General features: G+C 33.9%; 1 protein-coding gene across 5 annotated transcripts in view; it reads left to right on the plus strand.

Annotated features, from left to right (window-relative positions):
* prkag2a (protein kinase, AMP-activated, gamma 2 non-catalytic subunit a) overlaps nt 1-18,997 on the plus strand; it is a 73,480-nt gene that overhangs the window by 22,335 nt on the left and 32,148 nt on the right. For 4 of the 5 annotated variants that reach the window (XR_009269007.1, XM_058764880.1, XM_058764878.1 and 1 more), the window contains one exon: nt 668-941. Coding sequence is in view for 4 of the 5 variants with exons in the window: in XM_058764880.1 (XP_058620863.1) it covers nt 668-941 (274 nt within the window). In the remaining variant the exon portion in view is untranslated. Of the gene's footprint in view, nt 1-667; nt 942-11,899; nt 12,303-18,997 lie in introns of those variants that run through there. The other variant, XM_058764882.1, reaches the window with a different exon arrangement.

Genomic DNA, 18,997 nt, shown 5'->3' on the forward strand with positions numbered 1-18,997 from the left:
TTAACAAACATGTTTATAATAGTATTAGTTTTAGCTAATGATAATAGCACTGCTTGAGGGAAAGTGGTGGTGGAATGTTCATTTTGAGTGAACTGTGCCTTTAACTTCAGATACAAATCCCACTTTGTTGTATTCTGAGAGCGAGTGAGCGAGATGGGATAGTTATGTAGTGTTTTTAGGTATACAGTGAGGTATTTATGCCACTTTGTGAGCCTCTCTTGATTTAACAAAAGCCTCTTGACAAAATGAGGCCATCTGTTCTTTTTGGCTGTCTAAACAGTTTTCAGTGGCTTTGTCTGGCTGTTTTGCTGTGTGAAATTCCCATGTGATTGAACGGTGGAAACATCAAGGACTCACGATTTATCTGAATGTTATGACGTCTCTTCATTCGGTATCTCAGTGTCTGTTCATGTCCTTCAAACATGATGTCAATGGTCAGCATAACGTCAAAGTAACAGAAAACATGCTTAGTCTGTAAGAGAATGCCATTCACTCATGATTTTGTAGGCATAAAACCAATTATCAAACATTTCCGTCATTGCTCTGTGATTTGAAGTCTCAGGAGTCAATAGTTCTCTCAATATGCGCTTGAACGTGCATTGTTTCATATTTTCTACACTGACTAGCTGTTGTCCTAATATTGTATGTGATTGTATTTATTCTTCAGGGGGAGGTTAGCTGCCATTCAGCCAGCCCGACCAAAACCTTCTTCAGCCGGGGTCCGTTTAGTCGGCCCTCTAGCCCCATGTCCGCTCCGGCCCGATTCAGAAACAGCCCTGGATCTCCCAAACCCATCTTCCCCTACTCCTCCAATCACGACTCCTCACCCAAGTGTTCACGTCGCCGCAGCTTCACCGGAATCTTTCGCTCGTCCTCCAAAGACTCCACAAATCCCTCCACGTCTCCTGTCAGCATCAAACTGTTCTCTCGGGCCAGGAAAGGTAAGAGACATGTATGGTCAATCTCTTAAACAGCTGCCAGAATGCTTACAATCTGAAAAAACTCCACATTTAAATGGGTCATCATGACTAATCACACTTTGGAAATACTTTTGATAACTGACTTTTACAGTATAAAACTTAACTTAAAAATCCCTAGACTACCGAGACTATTTATTGAAACTGCTAAAATACACTACCATTCAAAAGTAAATAAATAAAATAAAGAATTTAATACTTTATTTAGCATGGGTGCATTAAATTGATCAAAAGTGGCAGTAAGGATTTTTACATTGTTACAAAATTTTTCTATTTCAAATGAATGCTGAAAAAATAAATAAAAATAAGTAACACAACTGTTTTTAACATTAATAATAATCAGAAATATTTTTTGAGAACCAAATCAGCACATTAGAATGATTTCTCAATAATCACGTGACACTGAAGACTGGAGATATGATGCTGAAAATGCAGCTTTGCCATCACAGGAATATATATTACATTTTAAAATATACTAAAGTAGAAAACGGCTATTTTCAATTGAAAAAATATTTCACAAAATTACTTCTTTCCAAAACATAAAATTTTACTTTTGAATTGTAAATGTTTTTTTAAATATATATATATATATATATATATATATATATATATATATATATATATATATATATATATATACATTGTAATGCAAGAAACCCTGAACAACTTTATCATTTGACTGGGAAAATATTTTAATTATTAAAAAATATGCAGGAGATAAGCCTTTTGAAAGTGAATAATTAATACTTTATTGGTATGTTTTTCAATCTAAAATATGTTTTATGTATACTGTTCTTCAATTAGTTATGGTTAGTACTGGGTCGACAATCATCTGTAAATGTATTATTAATTGTTTGTGATGTTAATTCTATGAATTAACTTATACTTAGCCTCTTATTTTGAGTATGAACCTAACATTCAGCCAGGCTAAAAGATTGTTTAATGTTATATATTATACCAGTATCCAGTTACAAACATCTATAATCTCTAAAATACAGAATAAAAGATCGACAACCTTCAGAATATGAATTAGCATTGTTGAGATGAGATGCTATGAATGCCATTATCACATCAGTGTGTGGAGTGAGTCAGCATTTAGTGAAACCTTTCACAGGTTGTCTGGGTCCAGCTCAGCCCGGGGTGTGCAGTGATTCGGATAATTGCGCTGTGTGCTGATTTAATGGAGGCGTGGGTGTTTCTTAATGCATAAGACCCTGATAATGAATTCAGCTGTCACATATGTTATCCACGTGAGTCTGATTTAACAATCAGAACCAAGAGGAGGCAGAGTGGTCTATAAAGGCTACTTTTTAGTAGCTAATACTATTTGACGTTTACTCATTTTTTTTATATTAATTAAATTAGTTACATTTAAAATTTACAGGTTATATATATATATATATATATATATATATATATAGGTTAAGTTATATAATACAAGGTTAAGTTACCCAATAATTATATATATATATAATTATTATTTTTTTTATTATTATTTTTTTTTTAGTTTAGTATTTTTATGATTTACTTTCATGATATACGGTTACTGAATGATATAGGTTTGTGGTCATATCAACCCAAATGCAGTGTTGTCCTTGATGACTAATGACTTTGTGTTTTCTGGGCTCCTGACAATGTTTACTTTCTTTGTTGTGGTTAAAATGGCACTGCGAGACAAAGATGTTGACGTGTAGTCAGATAATTAAGAAAGTATGCAGTTATTTTACTGAAACAGTTCTTTAAACTAACCATGCGAGGTGACATTTTAAATGACTGTTATTTAAAATCAAAACAAAAGCATTGTAGAGACGTAGTATTTGGCTGTTGTCTTTGGGTAATCTGTTTAACAAGGAAAATATAAATCAGCTGAATTCTCCTTCGTTCCCACACACTGAAAGTGCAATCAATAATTATAAAATTAAAGCCTGTCTTGGAAGACGTATGAGAACAGAGTGACCTATAATTAGATGATTAAGAGTAATTTAAGTGTTTGCTTGAGTTTGGATATGTAGGTGGAATTGGTCTCTCTGTCGTACTATGGTATAGAGGTGAAAGTAGGTTGAAGGTCATGGGTCTTATATTCATAAATAAAATATATACATTATATATATATATATATATATACATATACATAAAATAAATACAAAATTATATTATTTTGTAATGTTTTATTTTAAATAATTTTTATTAAATTAATTTAATTAAACATATATATTCATAAAATTATTTAATTATTTATATATGTAGTTTAAAATATTATATATATTTTTAAATAAAACATAATATTAAATATTGTTTTATTAAAATAATTAAAAATAATAATACAGATTTATAAAATTATTTAATTATTCATATCATTTCAAATTATATATAAAATCATATAAAAATAAATATTAATGTATATATTTATAAAGTATTTTTATAAATTAAAAATTTACATTTATTTTAAATAAATAAGTCTATGAATGGGTAAATAAGTTTATGAATGTGTGTGTATATGTATCCTCCTCCTGGGAATTTAGTATTTTGTATTAGTCATTACATTGTTTAGAACATAAGGGAAAAAAAAGGAAAAATATAATTTTATTTATATGTTACGCTATGTCCTCTATAGAGATACATAAAAAAGAAAATAAAAAGACAAAAACAGTGGGATTTTTTTAATCACCAATCAATTTTTTATACCAAACCTTGAATAAAGATGATTCTCAACTATGTTGTGAAAGACATAACAGAATGATTTGATATAGCATACCATTTTGCTTTTTGCAATATGTGTGTAAAATTACCATAAATAGGTTATCCCATTATATACAATGTATGCACTGTATCTAATTTGCGTATTAATTAATAGATTCAGGACACTTTTTTGTGCAGCTGACAGGAGTAAGAAGTGTCTAACTGAAAAAAAGTTCTTATACGAATGCAGTGAAAACAAAATGTAGTGTAAATTTTATAATGTGTGGGCGAGTGTGTGTGTGTTTGACCCACAGCTTCAATACACACAGTTGGCAATATTCTTCTTCATACACATACTGTACACACTTATATAACAGCACTACTATGCTTCTCTGACAATCCATTAGTTGCTCTGGCAGACTTTCCTGTCAGCCGAAAACAACAGTATTGATTTATTATTCAATACAGAGTTGGAGCAGTGAGTTGGATGCCTCTGTCTGATTGTAAGGCAGAGCTGGAAAGATTAAAACACATCGAGGGAGACTATTAAACATTAGAGGCACTCGAGAGAAAAGGAAGATGTGTTTCTCAGCTCCGTTTTTATTACTTGATTATATTGATCTGTATAATGAGGTTTTTTTTCTGCTGAGTGCATCTGGTGCCTTTGCACACAAATACACGCTTCTCTACAAGTGCATAGATATGATACAGTGACTGAGTTTGATGAACACTGATGGACAGCAGCTTCTGTTTAAGCAGTGTTTGTCTTTCAGGAAATGACACTCAGAATTTGCTGGAGAAATTCTAAATCCTATTATATCCGGGAATTGGACTGCACCCAGACAGTGACATCAGAATGCAGAAAGCCCATAATTCAATCACGCTTGCTTCCATACAAATGATGTTAACTGAAATTAATCCTTGGCTCCAAGACGTCCTCAGAGCTCCTCGGCACAGGCCGAAAACCTCAAGAAAACTGTGATGAAGAAGAACAGATGCTGTGTCATCGTGTGCCACAATATGATTCTTTGGTTGTATCGCCACCTACTGGACAAAATTGAAATGTGTCATTCTTGATGTTTAATGATTAATATCAAGATGAGAATTTAATTTGTAATTTATAAAATTTATAATATTAATTTAATTTAACTTATATTATATTATTCAAAACTTTTTAGTTTATAAAATAATTAATTTATGCTCAACAAGGCTGCATTTATGTGACAATAATAGTGTTTATACTATTACAAAGCATTGTTTATGTATTAAAAAAAATCATAAAATGTTATTGCAAATTAAAAGGGGTAGTGGCTTTTAATGTCATGTTCCTCTGTGACCACTAGATGGAGATAAAGTAAAAACAATTATTGAAATGATTATTTGAGAATGCCTGTATTCTCCATTGGTTTTGCAGCAGTAGGCCTATTATAAATGTTTTACCAACAAAAGTGACTTTAAAATTAGCCTCTTGAATTTATTAATTGATTTCATGCTTCTAACATCCAATAACTAAATAAATAAATAATGTAATATATTATACTAAATATATTAAAAAATATTGCTATTTCTGTGATCAGCAACATATTTAAAACATGCAATTCTATATATGTGACCCAGGACCACAAAACCAGTCAAAAGGGTCATTTTTTTTTAAAAAAACTGATATTTATCCATCATCTGGAAGCTGAATAAATAAGCTTTCCATTGATTTATGGTTTGATAGGACAATATTTGGCCGAGATACAACTATTTGAATATCTGGAATCTGAGGGTGCAAAAAAATCAAAATATTGAGAAAATCGCATCCAAATGAAATTCTTAGCAATGCATATTACTAATCAGAAATTAAGTTTTGATATATTTGCGGTAGCAAATTTACAAAATATCTTCATAGAACATGATCTTCACTTAATATCCTAATGATTTTTGGCATAAAAGAAAAATCGATAATTTTGACCCATACAATGTATTGTTGGATATTGTTACAAATATAGCCTACCTGTGCTACTTATGATAGGTTTTGTGGTCCAGGGTCACATATGTTTAACTGAAAGCCACAGCCAGCCATGTGTTCCCAGGAGAGTGTGAGGAAAAGAAAAAGACAATGAGAGTGATATCAAGCATTGAAGCCCGTGAGGGAAAGGCTAAAGCGAGTCGGTGGCTCTTTTCTCCTCGATGCATTCTCACTCACTTCACACCATGAGCTCTGAGCCCCTGAAGTGTGCGTTCACAAAGATGCACAGCTCGTTGCCAGGCAACGGTTAAATAAACGGGTTCAGCAGCTGACAGGTGACCGCGATGAAGAGCAGTGTGGCGGCACGCAGCGGCCTTATCTCAGCAGTGACTGTTACACACATGTCTGTGTTCATCTGTGTGACACGGTGCCCTCTATAGTGACCAAATAAGGCTTTTTATGGGGAAAAACAGGAAGTGCATGTTATGAATATCTGTGACCAGAATTTTATGTTTAATATTTCATATACTACTGAAAAATAGACTGGACAATCAGGGGCGGTTCTAGGGTGGATACACGGGATACACTTTAAAAATATATTTTTAAAAGTTAGATTGGCTTTATTCATTTATTTATTTTTAAAAGCCAAGTATAATTAATTTTTTAAGGAGCACTTGTACATGCTCTTACAAATTGCATTAATAATGTTGTTAGATTAAATTTTGAAATATAAAATTTGGAATGCTGAAATATGAAATGATAATAAAATAGAATGAAACTTTAAAATACGAAACTAAAATTGCCAGAAGGTGGCAGCAAACTACTGTCTTAATAAGTAAGCTGTTGAATCATTTATTCAGTCGATTCTTTCAAAACAGCTGATTCATTCAGGAACCAAGTAAGAATCGGTCAGTGAATGATTGACATGGAGTACCTCGTAAATGCCTTATTGTAGTTTTATTTAGACCTATACTATTATCGTAATAGTAATAGTAATAATATTATAGTATTTGAATTGGTTTTCATTTTCATTTTAGTAATTATTATGTCCTTTTGCCATTTTTATTAGTTTTTGGTTTTGTTAATATTTCTATCTAGGTTTGTTTTTTATATATATTCTTTTGTTGTATTCTTCTATCTAGATTTATTTTATTTGGTACTTCTTTATTTCAGTTATTTTCCCCATCGTTACTTTCAATAAATACATTTAAATAGTAATAATAATAATAGTTTTACTTTTAGTTACCAACAACAACACTGCATGGTACACTACGATAGGCCTATATATTAAAATCCCGGTATAACCATTTGATTCTTTAAAGTACATTAGAATACCATGCATGGTATATTATTATAGTTATCATACAATACCATGGTATTATCTGATACCATCACTGGACTTAATATTCTCCTTTTATGTATGCGGCTGGTCACTGTTTTGTAGTTTAGGTGTTTTAAACTCTTTGGACATTCAGGCTGACAGGCAGCACATAACTCACAGATTTCAGCAGCACCAGTCTGTGAGCCGGCTCTGCAGTTATGTAATCCAGTCTGCGAGAGACAAGAGTTGATTTTAGTTCGGGATGTGTGGAGTGCAGGGTTTGGTCCTGTCAGCGCAGCGAGAGTGATAAGAACCCTTTAAGAATCATCTGACCCTGCTGAAATATTCAGGCTCCTGCCTTTGCATCTCTTTTTTCCATCCACACACACACACACACACACACACACACAGAATCTCCCTGGAAAATGTATGCTTGTTTTTCAGAGGTCCAGGTGGTATTAGTGAGATTTTGACCTGCCAATTGGCACGTAGGTCTTCCCGTACTAATGTATTTCTAGTGTTTGTATTTCTGAATGAATCAGTAAATAAATATTATTTAAAAATAACAATTATATTATATTATAATGTTTTTCCCACTTATTAAATTTGTCCTGAAATAATTAATATCATGAATCTTTTTTTTTTTTCATTTTTATATTCAAATGCAAAATAATTGTAATAATTAATTTAATTTAATTTAGATTTTAATCTGGATTTTTAATATATATAAATATTGTAATTTATAATAATGCTATATAATATATTATTTGAAATCAGGAGATAATTTAACATCATGCAATTTTAGCGTTTTATATATATCAGTATGTTATTAGAGAATTTTATATTTTAATTAATATTATATATTTTATATTAATGTTTTTTAAATATATGTATTATGTATTTTATTTTTACTTTGTCATGATTTTTAATTAATTAATTATTTTGATAAATAATATATATGTAGTCATTTTGTGTATGTGTGTGTGTGTGTGTATATATATGTACTATAATAATTTTGTGTGTGAAATTTTTAAATTAGAAATTTTGAAATATTTAATTAACTTGAAACTGGAATTAAACAAATTTTAATTAAGTTTTAATACATTTTAATTTAATTAAGGTACTACCTTACAGACATTATTTTAATTGAAAAGCTGATTAAAAAGTCAATTATGTTTGTCAAAATCACTTTGATGTCTTCTTCACTGTGCCATTTTTAGGATAACATCTGGATAACATCTAGATAATGTTAGAGGAATGTCTCAGCGCTGTCATTGTGCCAGTGCATTCCTCACCCTCATTCAGGCCTTATCTGGGAATACTGTTCATCACTGGATCTGCGGCTGCAGAGAGCCCCTCTGTATTTACAGAAAACTGCCATGTTTGCACATCATTTCCTGTCAAAAGATATAGCATGGGCATATCCTTATTAGGGAAGAGACTACAGACTGGCAGTCTTTTCTGTGGCAATCTGTCTAGAACATTCTCACTGAGAGAAACGGCAAAAAAGCATCTCTGACCTCTGAGAACTTAAAGGAACAGTTCAACAAAAAAACGATAATTCTAATGTCATTCCAAACCTGTAAGACTTTCATACAGGACCCTAAAAGTAGTCTATATGACCACTGACTTTCTCTGCCATTTCATAGGCTGCCACCTTCTTTTTTCTAATGCTGGGTACACATCACAAGATAATCGGGCTGATTTTGGGCCGATTTCTCCCCTTCCGACAATCCTAGGTAATGTCCAGATTATCTTGGTGGCTCTAAAGATTATCTCATCAGATTTTCCTGTGGTGTGAGGTGTGTTAAGAGTTACTGAATCTGCTCGGAAGAACATTGGAGTCTGTCACATTTTGAAGATCTCATAAGATTTTAAGAATCTTTTAGTGTGTATCCAGCATAAGACACTGACTGGAAAAGTCAATCTGGCTTGATTCCAAAAGTACAAGGTGACCTGCAGTAGAAAGCAGCCCCATTCTTAGATATCCAGTGACTTGGCATCGCTCACTCTCACATGAAAGCTTATTAAATCAGGCAAATGGAATAGGAAGGCTTTTCCAGCTCTAACACCATAGAAGAGCAGGTCAGTACTTGCTGATGGACACAAAAGCTCTTGCTGTCTCCTGCCTACACAAGCAGCCCGTGCCAGCTGATATACAGAACCGCACGAGTGACTGATTTGGAACGCTACATACTGTAAGCAGCAGCTCACAATGGATTCTAATGTTAGCGTGTTGCTAAGCTACATGGCTCGAGCTCTGAATTGAAGAACTGGCTCCCTTTCAGTTCATGAGTGTGAAATTGAATTGGCTGAATTAATCATAAGTGATAGCAAAGAAGACGTTTAGGCCTAATGTTACAAAGATTTCTACTTCAAATAAATTGTTTTGAGATTTTTGTTCATCAAAGAATCCTGAAAAGAATAATTTTGTGGAAACCATGATAGATTTTTAAGCAGCACAATCGATAATAATAATACGTGTTTCTTGAGTGGCTAAACAGGATATTAGAATGATTTCTGAAGGATCATGTGACACTGAAGACTGTAGTGAAAATTCAGCTTTGCATCACAGGAATAAATTACATTTTAAAAATATCAGTTATTTTAAATGATATTACGTTTTACTATATTAAATATATTAATAATATATTTAATAAATGAAATACTAAAATATAATAATATAAAAGTATAAATAATATTACATTAAATAACAATATATTCAATTGTAATACAATTTCACAATATCACTGTTTTTACTGCATTTTTGACCAAATAAATGCAACTTTCAAGTAAAGCTTGAAAAGTTTTTCTTGATAATCTTTGCTTTTCTAGTTAAAATTACAATGATTTGAATTTCTTTGAATTTCAGTTTACTTTAAATTCTGCATCCTTACAGTCAAATTTGAATTGCAATTCAATTCAGTTCAATTCCATTCTAAATTGTGCACAACCATGATTAATAGTGAACGTTTATGTCAACAAAGTGGATGTATTTTTCACTGAGCGTTTTGCAAAGCATTCTGGGATTGCTGCCTAAGATTTGGCAAAAACAAAGTATCCTGTATCGCCACATAACGTTCCCACCTAACTCTAAGAACAGCCTTAAAATGTTGTCTTGGTAGGAAGCTCACTGTACGTTTAAGAACGGAGCTGCTGTCTGTGGAGGGTCTAGAGCACACAAGAAAAAAACAAATGACTTTTACATGATGAATGTTCAAACAAAGAAAGTTTTTCGCTCCGGCTCCGTTAGTGGTTCCTGACTGCATTTTTGTCCTAAAAACCGCCCCTGCTCTTTCCAGTGTTTTGTTGACCCTGGTCCTTTGAAGATGTCAGGAAGCACAGTGGATTTGCAAGGGATTAGCTGTTCGTTTCTCACCGAAGGCAATTTTTGGGCCCAAATGAGCATCTTTAGAAGTGCTAAGTAGGACCCTAAGTGCCCCTGACAAGGAAAGACAGCGGAGAGTTTGGAAAATGAGAGTTGATTACTCAAAGCCCATCTAATTCTGCTTACACAACTGTCTCTTGGCGTGGAGCCTGACAGTGTGACTTTACCCACTATTAAGTGATTAATTTGGTGCCTTGAGTGCACTGACAGAGAATGATTTGTTTATGATGGTACAGGAAGCAGGGAGTGATCAGATGTTGATGGCTATTATCACCAGGGACATGCATTCATTAGCTAAAGTGATTGTCACCGAGGTTGTTTTTCCTCCTTGAATGGAATACCCTTCATGACCCAGATATTGGATTTCACCAGGGTATTCTTTTGGAGACTTCCAGATTTGCTGTGTTACAGGGCAAGATACAGATTTGATCTGATATTTTGTGCAGCGATTTTAAGTAAAGGTCAGTTTACATAACAGCCAGAGTAGAGAAGACAAACTTACAATGCCGATAAATAATGCAGGAACATGTTTAAAGTTTAATGACGTTTCATTACTTACAAGTGTAAGTGCCAGGAACAATGTCCCATTAATAATAAAACAATTATATATACAGACATATATATGTATGTGGGCACTGTGTGTATATACTGTATATATATATATATATATATATATATATATATACACTGTATATATATATGTTTGTGTGTGTGTGTGTGTGTGTGTGTATGTATATATATTCCAAAGAAGTTACCAAGCTTTTCTATATATATATATATATATATATATATATATATATATATATATATATATATATATATATATATATATATATATATAAATTGTAATTTATTTCTGTGATCCAAAGCTGAATTTCAGCATCATTACTCAAGGCTTCAGTGTCATATGATCTTTCAGAAATCATTCTAATATACTGATTTGGTGCTTGATTTCTTATTAATGTTGAATACAGCTGTGCTGCCTAATATTTTTGTGGGAACTGAATGAAAGTATTGATTTCTTTATAATAATAATAGTGATACTTTGCTTGCACCACTAATAAGCAAATAGAAATAAGATTTTACCTTGCATTAAACAGGAATGTTTAATATGTTTAATCTCCCACGGCGCTGCATTCATTTCAGTTTGGCAAGGTATTCGGAAAGGCTAAATCCTATTTTATGGTTCCCTGATTATTTTTTGTGTTCTCCTTAATGAGATTTTTATTAAAATCAACTGACTCCAAACCAGAGGAGGTCAGAGACCTTTCTTTCATATTAACAAAGTTCAGTTGCACACTAGATGGTGAAATTTCTTTCTAACTATATATATATATATATATATATATATTTTGCTTTGTCTAATATTAAACCCCAAAAAACAGTTCAACAACACTTGATATATGCGAATGGACTTGAAATATTAACGAGTGGGTGGAGTTTTCTGCTGTTTGGCCAGTCACCAGCAATTCCAAATCAAGCATGGGTTGGTTTCCTTTTACAGTCTCCGTGTTACACATGCTGTTTTGAAGGCATGAATTCACACACACACACACACACACACACACATGCTGGCATACATACAGCTGCACTTGACAGTCTGCTGCAGGCTTGCCAGCCGGCTGGCCACTGATTCAGAGCTGTGAAACAGAAACAAGAGTCTGTGAGAGAAAGGAGCAAGAAAAAGAAGCTGAAGAACCCTGAAGGAAGCACTTTGGTTGAAGAGCATGGAATAATCCTTGAAGAGCACCTGTCACTGGCTCAAGGATCCAAGGCTTGGAAGTAACTGAAGAGATCCAACTAAAACTTCTTTCCAGCACTGTCTATGGGTACGGAATGACCTATTGCACTGTCCACAGCCTCTCCGAACTCCCTCACCACCCATGAAACGCTTTAGCAGCCTGAGAGGGACCAAAAAACGCAAGGACCAAGAGGGGCGGACCGGGAGACGGCAGTCAGAGCCCCACGGCCTCCTGGGAACCAGTAAGATGGCAGTTAAGACTTATTATGCAGCATTTTTTTTTTTTTTTTTTTTTTATGTAGCAGCAACATGCAATTTATTTACATGACTTTGTTATATATAAAGTATTTATTTTTTTCCATGAGTGACATTTGCAGATATAAATATTTGGACACTTGTAAGAATATCATTGCATTTGATATCAAAATATCAAACAAGCATTTATTATAACAATAAATTATGCATAATTACATGCAAGTAACCCTAAGCCAAACCTGAATACTAACCCTAACCATATAGTAAGTACATGTAGTTAATTAATAGTACTCAGTACTTAAATGTATAATTACACTGTAACAAGGACACCTTAAAATAAAGTGTAACTGAAGTTTATTTGGTCTTAAATTAAAAGAATATGTTTAATGTAAAACAAATGATGTTTGAAGTGAAGATAAAGAAGTATTTGGGCACGTTCTGGTTGTCAAACTTTAACAGATCTGACTAGGCTATATATGTTATTTTGTATTATTGAGATATACTATTACACTTGTTATTAATATTTTGAATTAGTTTTTTCATTTTTAAAGTTTTATAATTTTATATTTTCATTATAATTTCAGTTAAAAGTTTTTGTCATTTTTGTTTTTTTCTATATGTCTATATAGATTGTATTAATTTTATATAAGTTTTAGTTATTTTAGTGAATCAAATTAAACTAAAACGAAATTATATATGTAGCTGAAATAAAACAAGTTTAAATTTTTTTTACATTTTATTATTTTTTAAGTTAAAAGTTTTGTTTTAACATCTTTTATTATTTAATTTTATTAACATTTTTAAATTAAACATTAAATCAGGAACACAAGGAACTTTGGCATATTATTAAAATATTATTTAACTTATATATTTAGGTTTAAATTTAGGTAACTATAATAACCCTGATATTTCACCATGCAAACATGAATAATAATTTGTTTGCATAAGATGCTTTTATTTTGTTATTTTGCAATGGAATTCAGACATTTTTAAGAGTATAAGGCCACTGAATTTCATGATCTTTCAGTCTTACAGTCTTACAGTCTTACACTTTACACTCAAACATAAGTAGACGGATGCATTCAGATCTCAGACCTTGAAGAGTCTTATTTTTTCTTGTGTATTGATGGATTTGCACAATAAGAGCGTGAGCAGTAGAACTCTTTACCTGTAAATTTGACAACCTCAAGAAGTAATTTCTCAGTGCATCCTGAGATGCATTAAACAATCCTGCGAGATGATTCCCAGAACCCTGAAAACTAGACTTCGTTGTCTCAAGATATATATTATGCAATGCTTCCAAATAGGTGATTTTGGTCAGAATGTGCCAAGTTCTAAAAATTAAGCTGGTCTGCAATGTGGATCAACAAAAAGCTGTTAAGATTTGTATGACTTTATTCTAAATGGGATGTTTTGTTTTCTTCGGGTATAATGATTGTGAGGGGCTAATCCTGTGATGTTAATAACGGGAGTTGCTATTTATAGTCTACTGAGAGTGAGTTTCAGGGGGACTCATTAAAATATAAAAATGACATTGGATACTGCTGGGAGGAAATAACAAGGTCTAACAGGGGTTTGCTGCTGCAAATTGGGTTTCACATACAAAACATACACTTTAAATGACATTTTATTCTTTTTCGTGTCAACCTCAAACAGCCTGTCTGCTGGAGTGAACATCTGTCATGTTGTAATCGTGTTATGTTCATATTTGTCTCCTACGGAAGCCAATTTCAGCCTTAGAGAACAAAAAATGTAATTGTGAGATAAAGTTTAAAATAATAAAACAGTCATGTGGGATATAAACTCACACATGAGATATTGTGAGGTTGAAGTATAAGGCTTCTAGCCTTTCCATCACTTTAATTTGTGTGTTTTTATAGCTTTCTGTATTTTATGTGAGCATGCATGATCTTTTAAACCATCTGTGCTTTAGTGAAACAATAATTAAGAGATGTCAAAACGACTAAATGTTTGGCCACCCACATTTAATTATACTTATTAATAGAGATTTCATAAAATTGTATCATTAACCCTACCCATTAGAAAGAAAGTTGTTATAAATTCTTATAAATAATTTTATACAAATATATCTACCATTGTGTAAATCGGTTGACACTGAAGACTGGATGATGTTGAAAATTCAGCTTTGCATCACATCATAAATTATATTTTAAAATATATTAAAAGTTATTTTAAATTGTAATACTTTTTCAAAATTATTACTGGTTTTATTATATTTTTTTAATCATGTAAATGCAGCTTGGTGACCAAAAATTTTGAGTGGTAGTGTATACAGTTTCTGCTGTATCTGAGCATATCTGCTACAACCAGCCACTTACCTACATTAACCAACAGATCACGTTCCACTCTGTATCTAACAGTCAGCGGATGGAAAAACGATTGACAGAAAGAGGAGGAGAAGGGAAAGAGAGTGGATCATACTTGCCCTCTGTAAACAGATCTGGAAGTTGGAGCGATATTGAAAAGCTGACAGGCTGATGGATGATAGAGAGACACAAATTACCATTCAGCGGCTGAAAATGTCAGGACGCAGTGCAAATGCCAATTGGAGGATATCCCTTACTGATCTGAGACCTGTTACACACCCCTTATCAGTATTATTTTCCCCTTCAGATGTCCACAATAAAATCTAAAAACAAAAATAATAATAATTTTCATTTAACTGGTATTAGGAATGCTATGATTGTTATCATACACTGTCTCTCTGAAATAAGAGTCCTAGTGAGTGTGATGAAGGAACTGCGAATCGCCTTTAAACCAGCTTCTGTTGAACTAGAATCCACATATAAAGTCTTGGCTCTAAAAATAAAGCCAAACTCTGATCAGATCTGAGTCTTGCTTCTGTGAAAGCGGCCATGTGCTGAAAATGAGAGCAGCAAGTGTTAACTCTAACGTGTTTTGAATGTCAGACACACTGCATTAGAAAATGCAGTCCTATTGGTCGGTTGAATGGATTTTGACAGGCATCACTATGACATGGAGATGGTGCCTGCTGGGAGAACAGCCTGGACTTTGTGACACACGGATGCATGTCACCAGGCAGAGAAACAATCCAAAGCAACCGTTATTGCAGTTTGTGTTCTCATCGGCCATATTTAAACTATGCACTTTAATTCACAAGACACATTGCTTATGTTGAGAATTAAACACTCAGCATGCAGCATACTGTGGATACAGTGTAGTATCCACATATAGTATTCTCCGTTTTTATAGTAGTATATGTGCATTTAATTCATTAATTAATAAAATCTCAATTCATTACGTAAAATGATATATTTAAAATATTTTTAGATTAATAAATGGTAAAATATATTTATTATTATTATTATTATTAATGTTATTATTATTATATTTTTGTGTGAAATGAATTCTGCATTATCATACTTTATTTATTAATTTTTAAATGCATTCTAATCCAAAAATCACAGATGATATTGATTCTGGCAGAAATGGAAAAAGAAAATCAAAATATGCTTTGAATGGGGTGCAATTTTCCAAGCAATATTCAGAAAAATCACCATCCACTAAAACTGCGTACTGCAACAAATTTGCTATTCTGATCGTAGCCATCTTCGTGTTCTCAAGCCAGATGTCTAGAAAAAAAAGAAAGCTTAATGGCCTGCTAATACAAATAGAAAACGGGCTGTGTTTATATTCATATCTAACCATAAAGCTGTCCCAGTTTTTAATCATATGCAATTCTGCATAAATAGCTTTAGGGGGTGCTGCTCAGCTTACTGTGGCTTTATAGATCCAGAAATGGCCTTGGAATTTTGACAAGATCCACATCTCTGTCTGTATTATGTCTTTAAGAAAGCTCTGCTATCCTTTATTTACAGGACTTTAAGCTATTTTTACTTTTAGAGAATGTGCTTGTTCTTATGCATGTCTGATGATATCTTCTCATAGACACAACCCTCTTTACCCACGTGTGAACTCAACAAATGCAAATGCATAGCATGACGTACTTATGAAAGCTTGTATCTAGTTTTACGGCATTAAGTTCCAAATGGCACATCATACTCGTGTTTAATCAGCTGACATATGTAAAATACTTTGGCTGCTCATCACTCATGTCAGAGCAAAAGAGAGACAGACAGACGGAAAGGCAAATGAAGAGGTCAGTGCTGGTTGATTTGACTGCTGAGTTGCGTTTTACTTTTCTAAAGCTTATTATATAACAAAATATGAACATATAGCTGCATTACGCTGAAACATGAATCATGTCAAGTGCTGTTGAGGGTTTTTGTTTGGATTATTGGTTTGCCTGTCATAGCTCATTGAATAGTAAATGTTCTGCCCATGAGTGGTTGGGTTAACTTCTTTGACTCTGGGTCAAAGGTCATCGGTCACTGAGGATGAAGTTTGTTAACCTCTGTCTGCAAGGTAAACATCAAAAGACGTCATGATGACAGCAGAGGAAGCTGTATTTACAGAGTGAAGTTCACTTCCTAGAGTCAAAATGAACAATGTCTAATACACATTCTTGGTCTAATTAATTATCAATGTACATTTCTACAAAGAAATGCATACATTTTATGTGGGAGAAATGTTATGTTTCAGTTTTTTTCCTAATGGTTTTTCCAAACATGAACTGTATGGAATTGTTCATTTTTATTCAGACTTTAATGTGTAAACTCAAAGCAGAATGTGTTTATAAAATGAAACATAAATGTGTTTTGTAGGACGATAAATGGTTGGGATTCTACTAAGCTAAAAGCCAGCAGACATTTCTCAAAATGAATTTCTTCCTCAATTTAGCCATTAAATCGGCCTCAGGGGCTTTAAATGTGATTTACAATCCTGGCAATTTATGAAAAGCGCACGTCAGCATAATGATACAACGGAGACACCGCGTCTAGAATGAGCAATCACGTTTGAGGAACTGGTATTTACCTGCTTAAATGTGTTTGAATTGAACACAAGAAGGCTTTGGATGTCTTACGTAACAATATCAAAGATGCATGGAGCTTTTGGACTAGGCCTGTCTCCAGCCTGGTTTTGATTCGATTATGTTCTGTAATTATATTAAAATGATTTGATAGTAATATGGCTTCATAAATATGCCACTTGTATTGCTCATGAGGACAGTTTAATTCGATAAGCGCTGCAAGTATGGCCTGTGGGTGTGTTCTGTTCAGCTCGTACTGAATTACGTCTGTCTGGATGTGCAGCACCCATCATTCACATCCAGCACTGCTGCAATGATCATGTGACTCCGTGGTTCTGATGGTAGATGATCCCTGGGAATTTGTGTGAAAGATGAGAATGTAAACTCCCTGTGGATGCATTCGGGTGGGGTGAGGGGCTATTGCCATTCTCATGACATCATCGTGGAGACCCATTTTTTCAGCTCCCTCTATGTTCCTCCTACCCTGTTGTCTATTTTCTATTATGTGCAGATGGCTGACTGCTATAAAATAAGCTCTTTACTCATTCAGCAGCCATGGCCATGTGGTCTCGGCTGGGGGAAGATAATGGCTTGGTGAAGTGACTTGAGGTAGTCAGGATTGCTTGTTAATCATTTCTCATTGAACATCTGTAATGGGTTCCTTGATCGCTCTTTCACACTTGATAAATGCTTATGATTTTTTTGTCAAATATGTTCATCAATCAACTTTGCCTGCCATATTTGCACCCACAATATAGATAGATAGATAGATAGTAGAGATGGAAACTCGGACAGAAGGACGGACGGATAGATAGAGGGACAGATGGATGGACAGATAGATGAAGGCTGGACGAACGGACAGACAGATGTGTGGATGGACAGATACACAGACAAACAGAGAGATGGATAGGTAGATGGATGGATAGATAGATAGATAGAGAGAGAGAGAGAGAGAGAGAGAGAGAGAGAGATGGATGTAATCTTGGCTGTTCTCTTGGAAATATATTCTTACCTCATTGGCTTGCTGATGGTATCTTGGACTCTGCAGGCAGTGCTACATTTCACTCTCCTCTTATCGACTCATCAAAGCAGAAACTCAATAAGTTTCCTCCACACACCACTTTGTGAGAGCAAGCTGCTTCCTTAAGGCTCTGCAACCGAATCCAGCCAGGGGAGAGGACGGCACACAGAAGTGGGTCACGTTCAAACAACAGGGAGCTGAAGCGATCACAAAAATGCAATAAGAGGGCCCACAATGAGATTGATTTTATCATTTAACGGCCAACTAACGTGCAGCATGAATCCAAATGGACCGGCCAATTACTCAGGCGATTGGCATGATGAACACTTAGGGGAAATTTGACAAATGTGTCACGTTTGGGCCTTTGCCATGTATTGGAAGAATCGTGTGGCCTCAGTAACCGAATAAACACATCCAGAGTGGTGTTGTTTATTCCAGTTATTTTCTGTGATCTGACTGCAGTATGGAGGGCAGAGCCTGGAGGAATCACAGCATGAAATCTGCAGCCTGCAACAGCAGATGAAGTGTAAAATGAGGTGATAAAACTCAGCTCTCCACACTGCCTGCGGTTCAGGCCTTATGGCCCCTTCTATTTCTGCAGGCACGGATCAGAAATTACGACAGGTACAGCCTAACCTTTAAGCGACAGGTGGATCTAAATCATCCTTCGTGGGCAGAGAATGGGATACAGTGAGAACACTGTAGCACAGTACACAGTCATAAAGTCTTAAAGGCGCAGTGTATCATTT

This window comes from Onychostoma macrolepis, chromosome 24, assembly GCF_012432095.1.
Source record: "Onychostoma macrolepis isolate SWU-2019 chromosome 24, ASM1243209v1, whole genome shotgun sequence".
Classification (NCBI taxonomy): domain Eukaryota; kingdom Metazoa; phylum Chordata; class Actinopteri; order Cypriniformes; family Cyprinidae; genus Onychostoma; species Onychostoma macrolepis.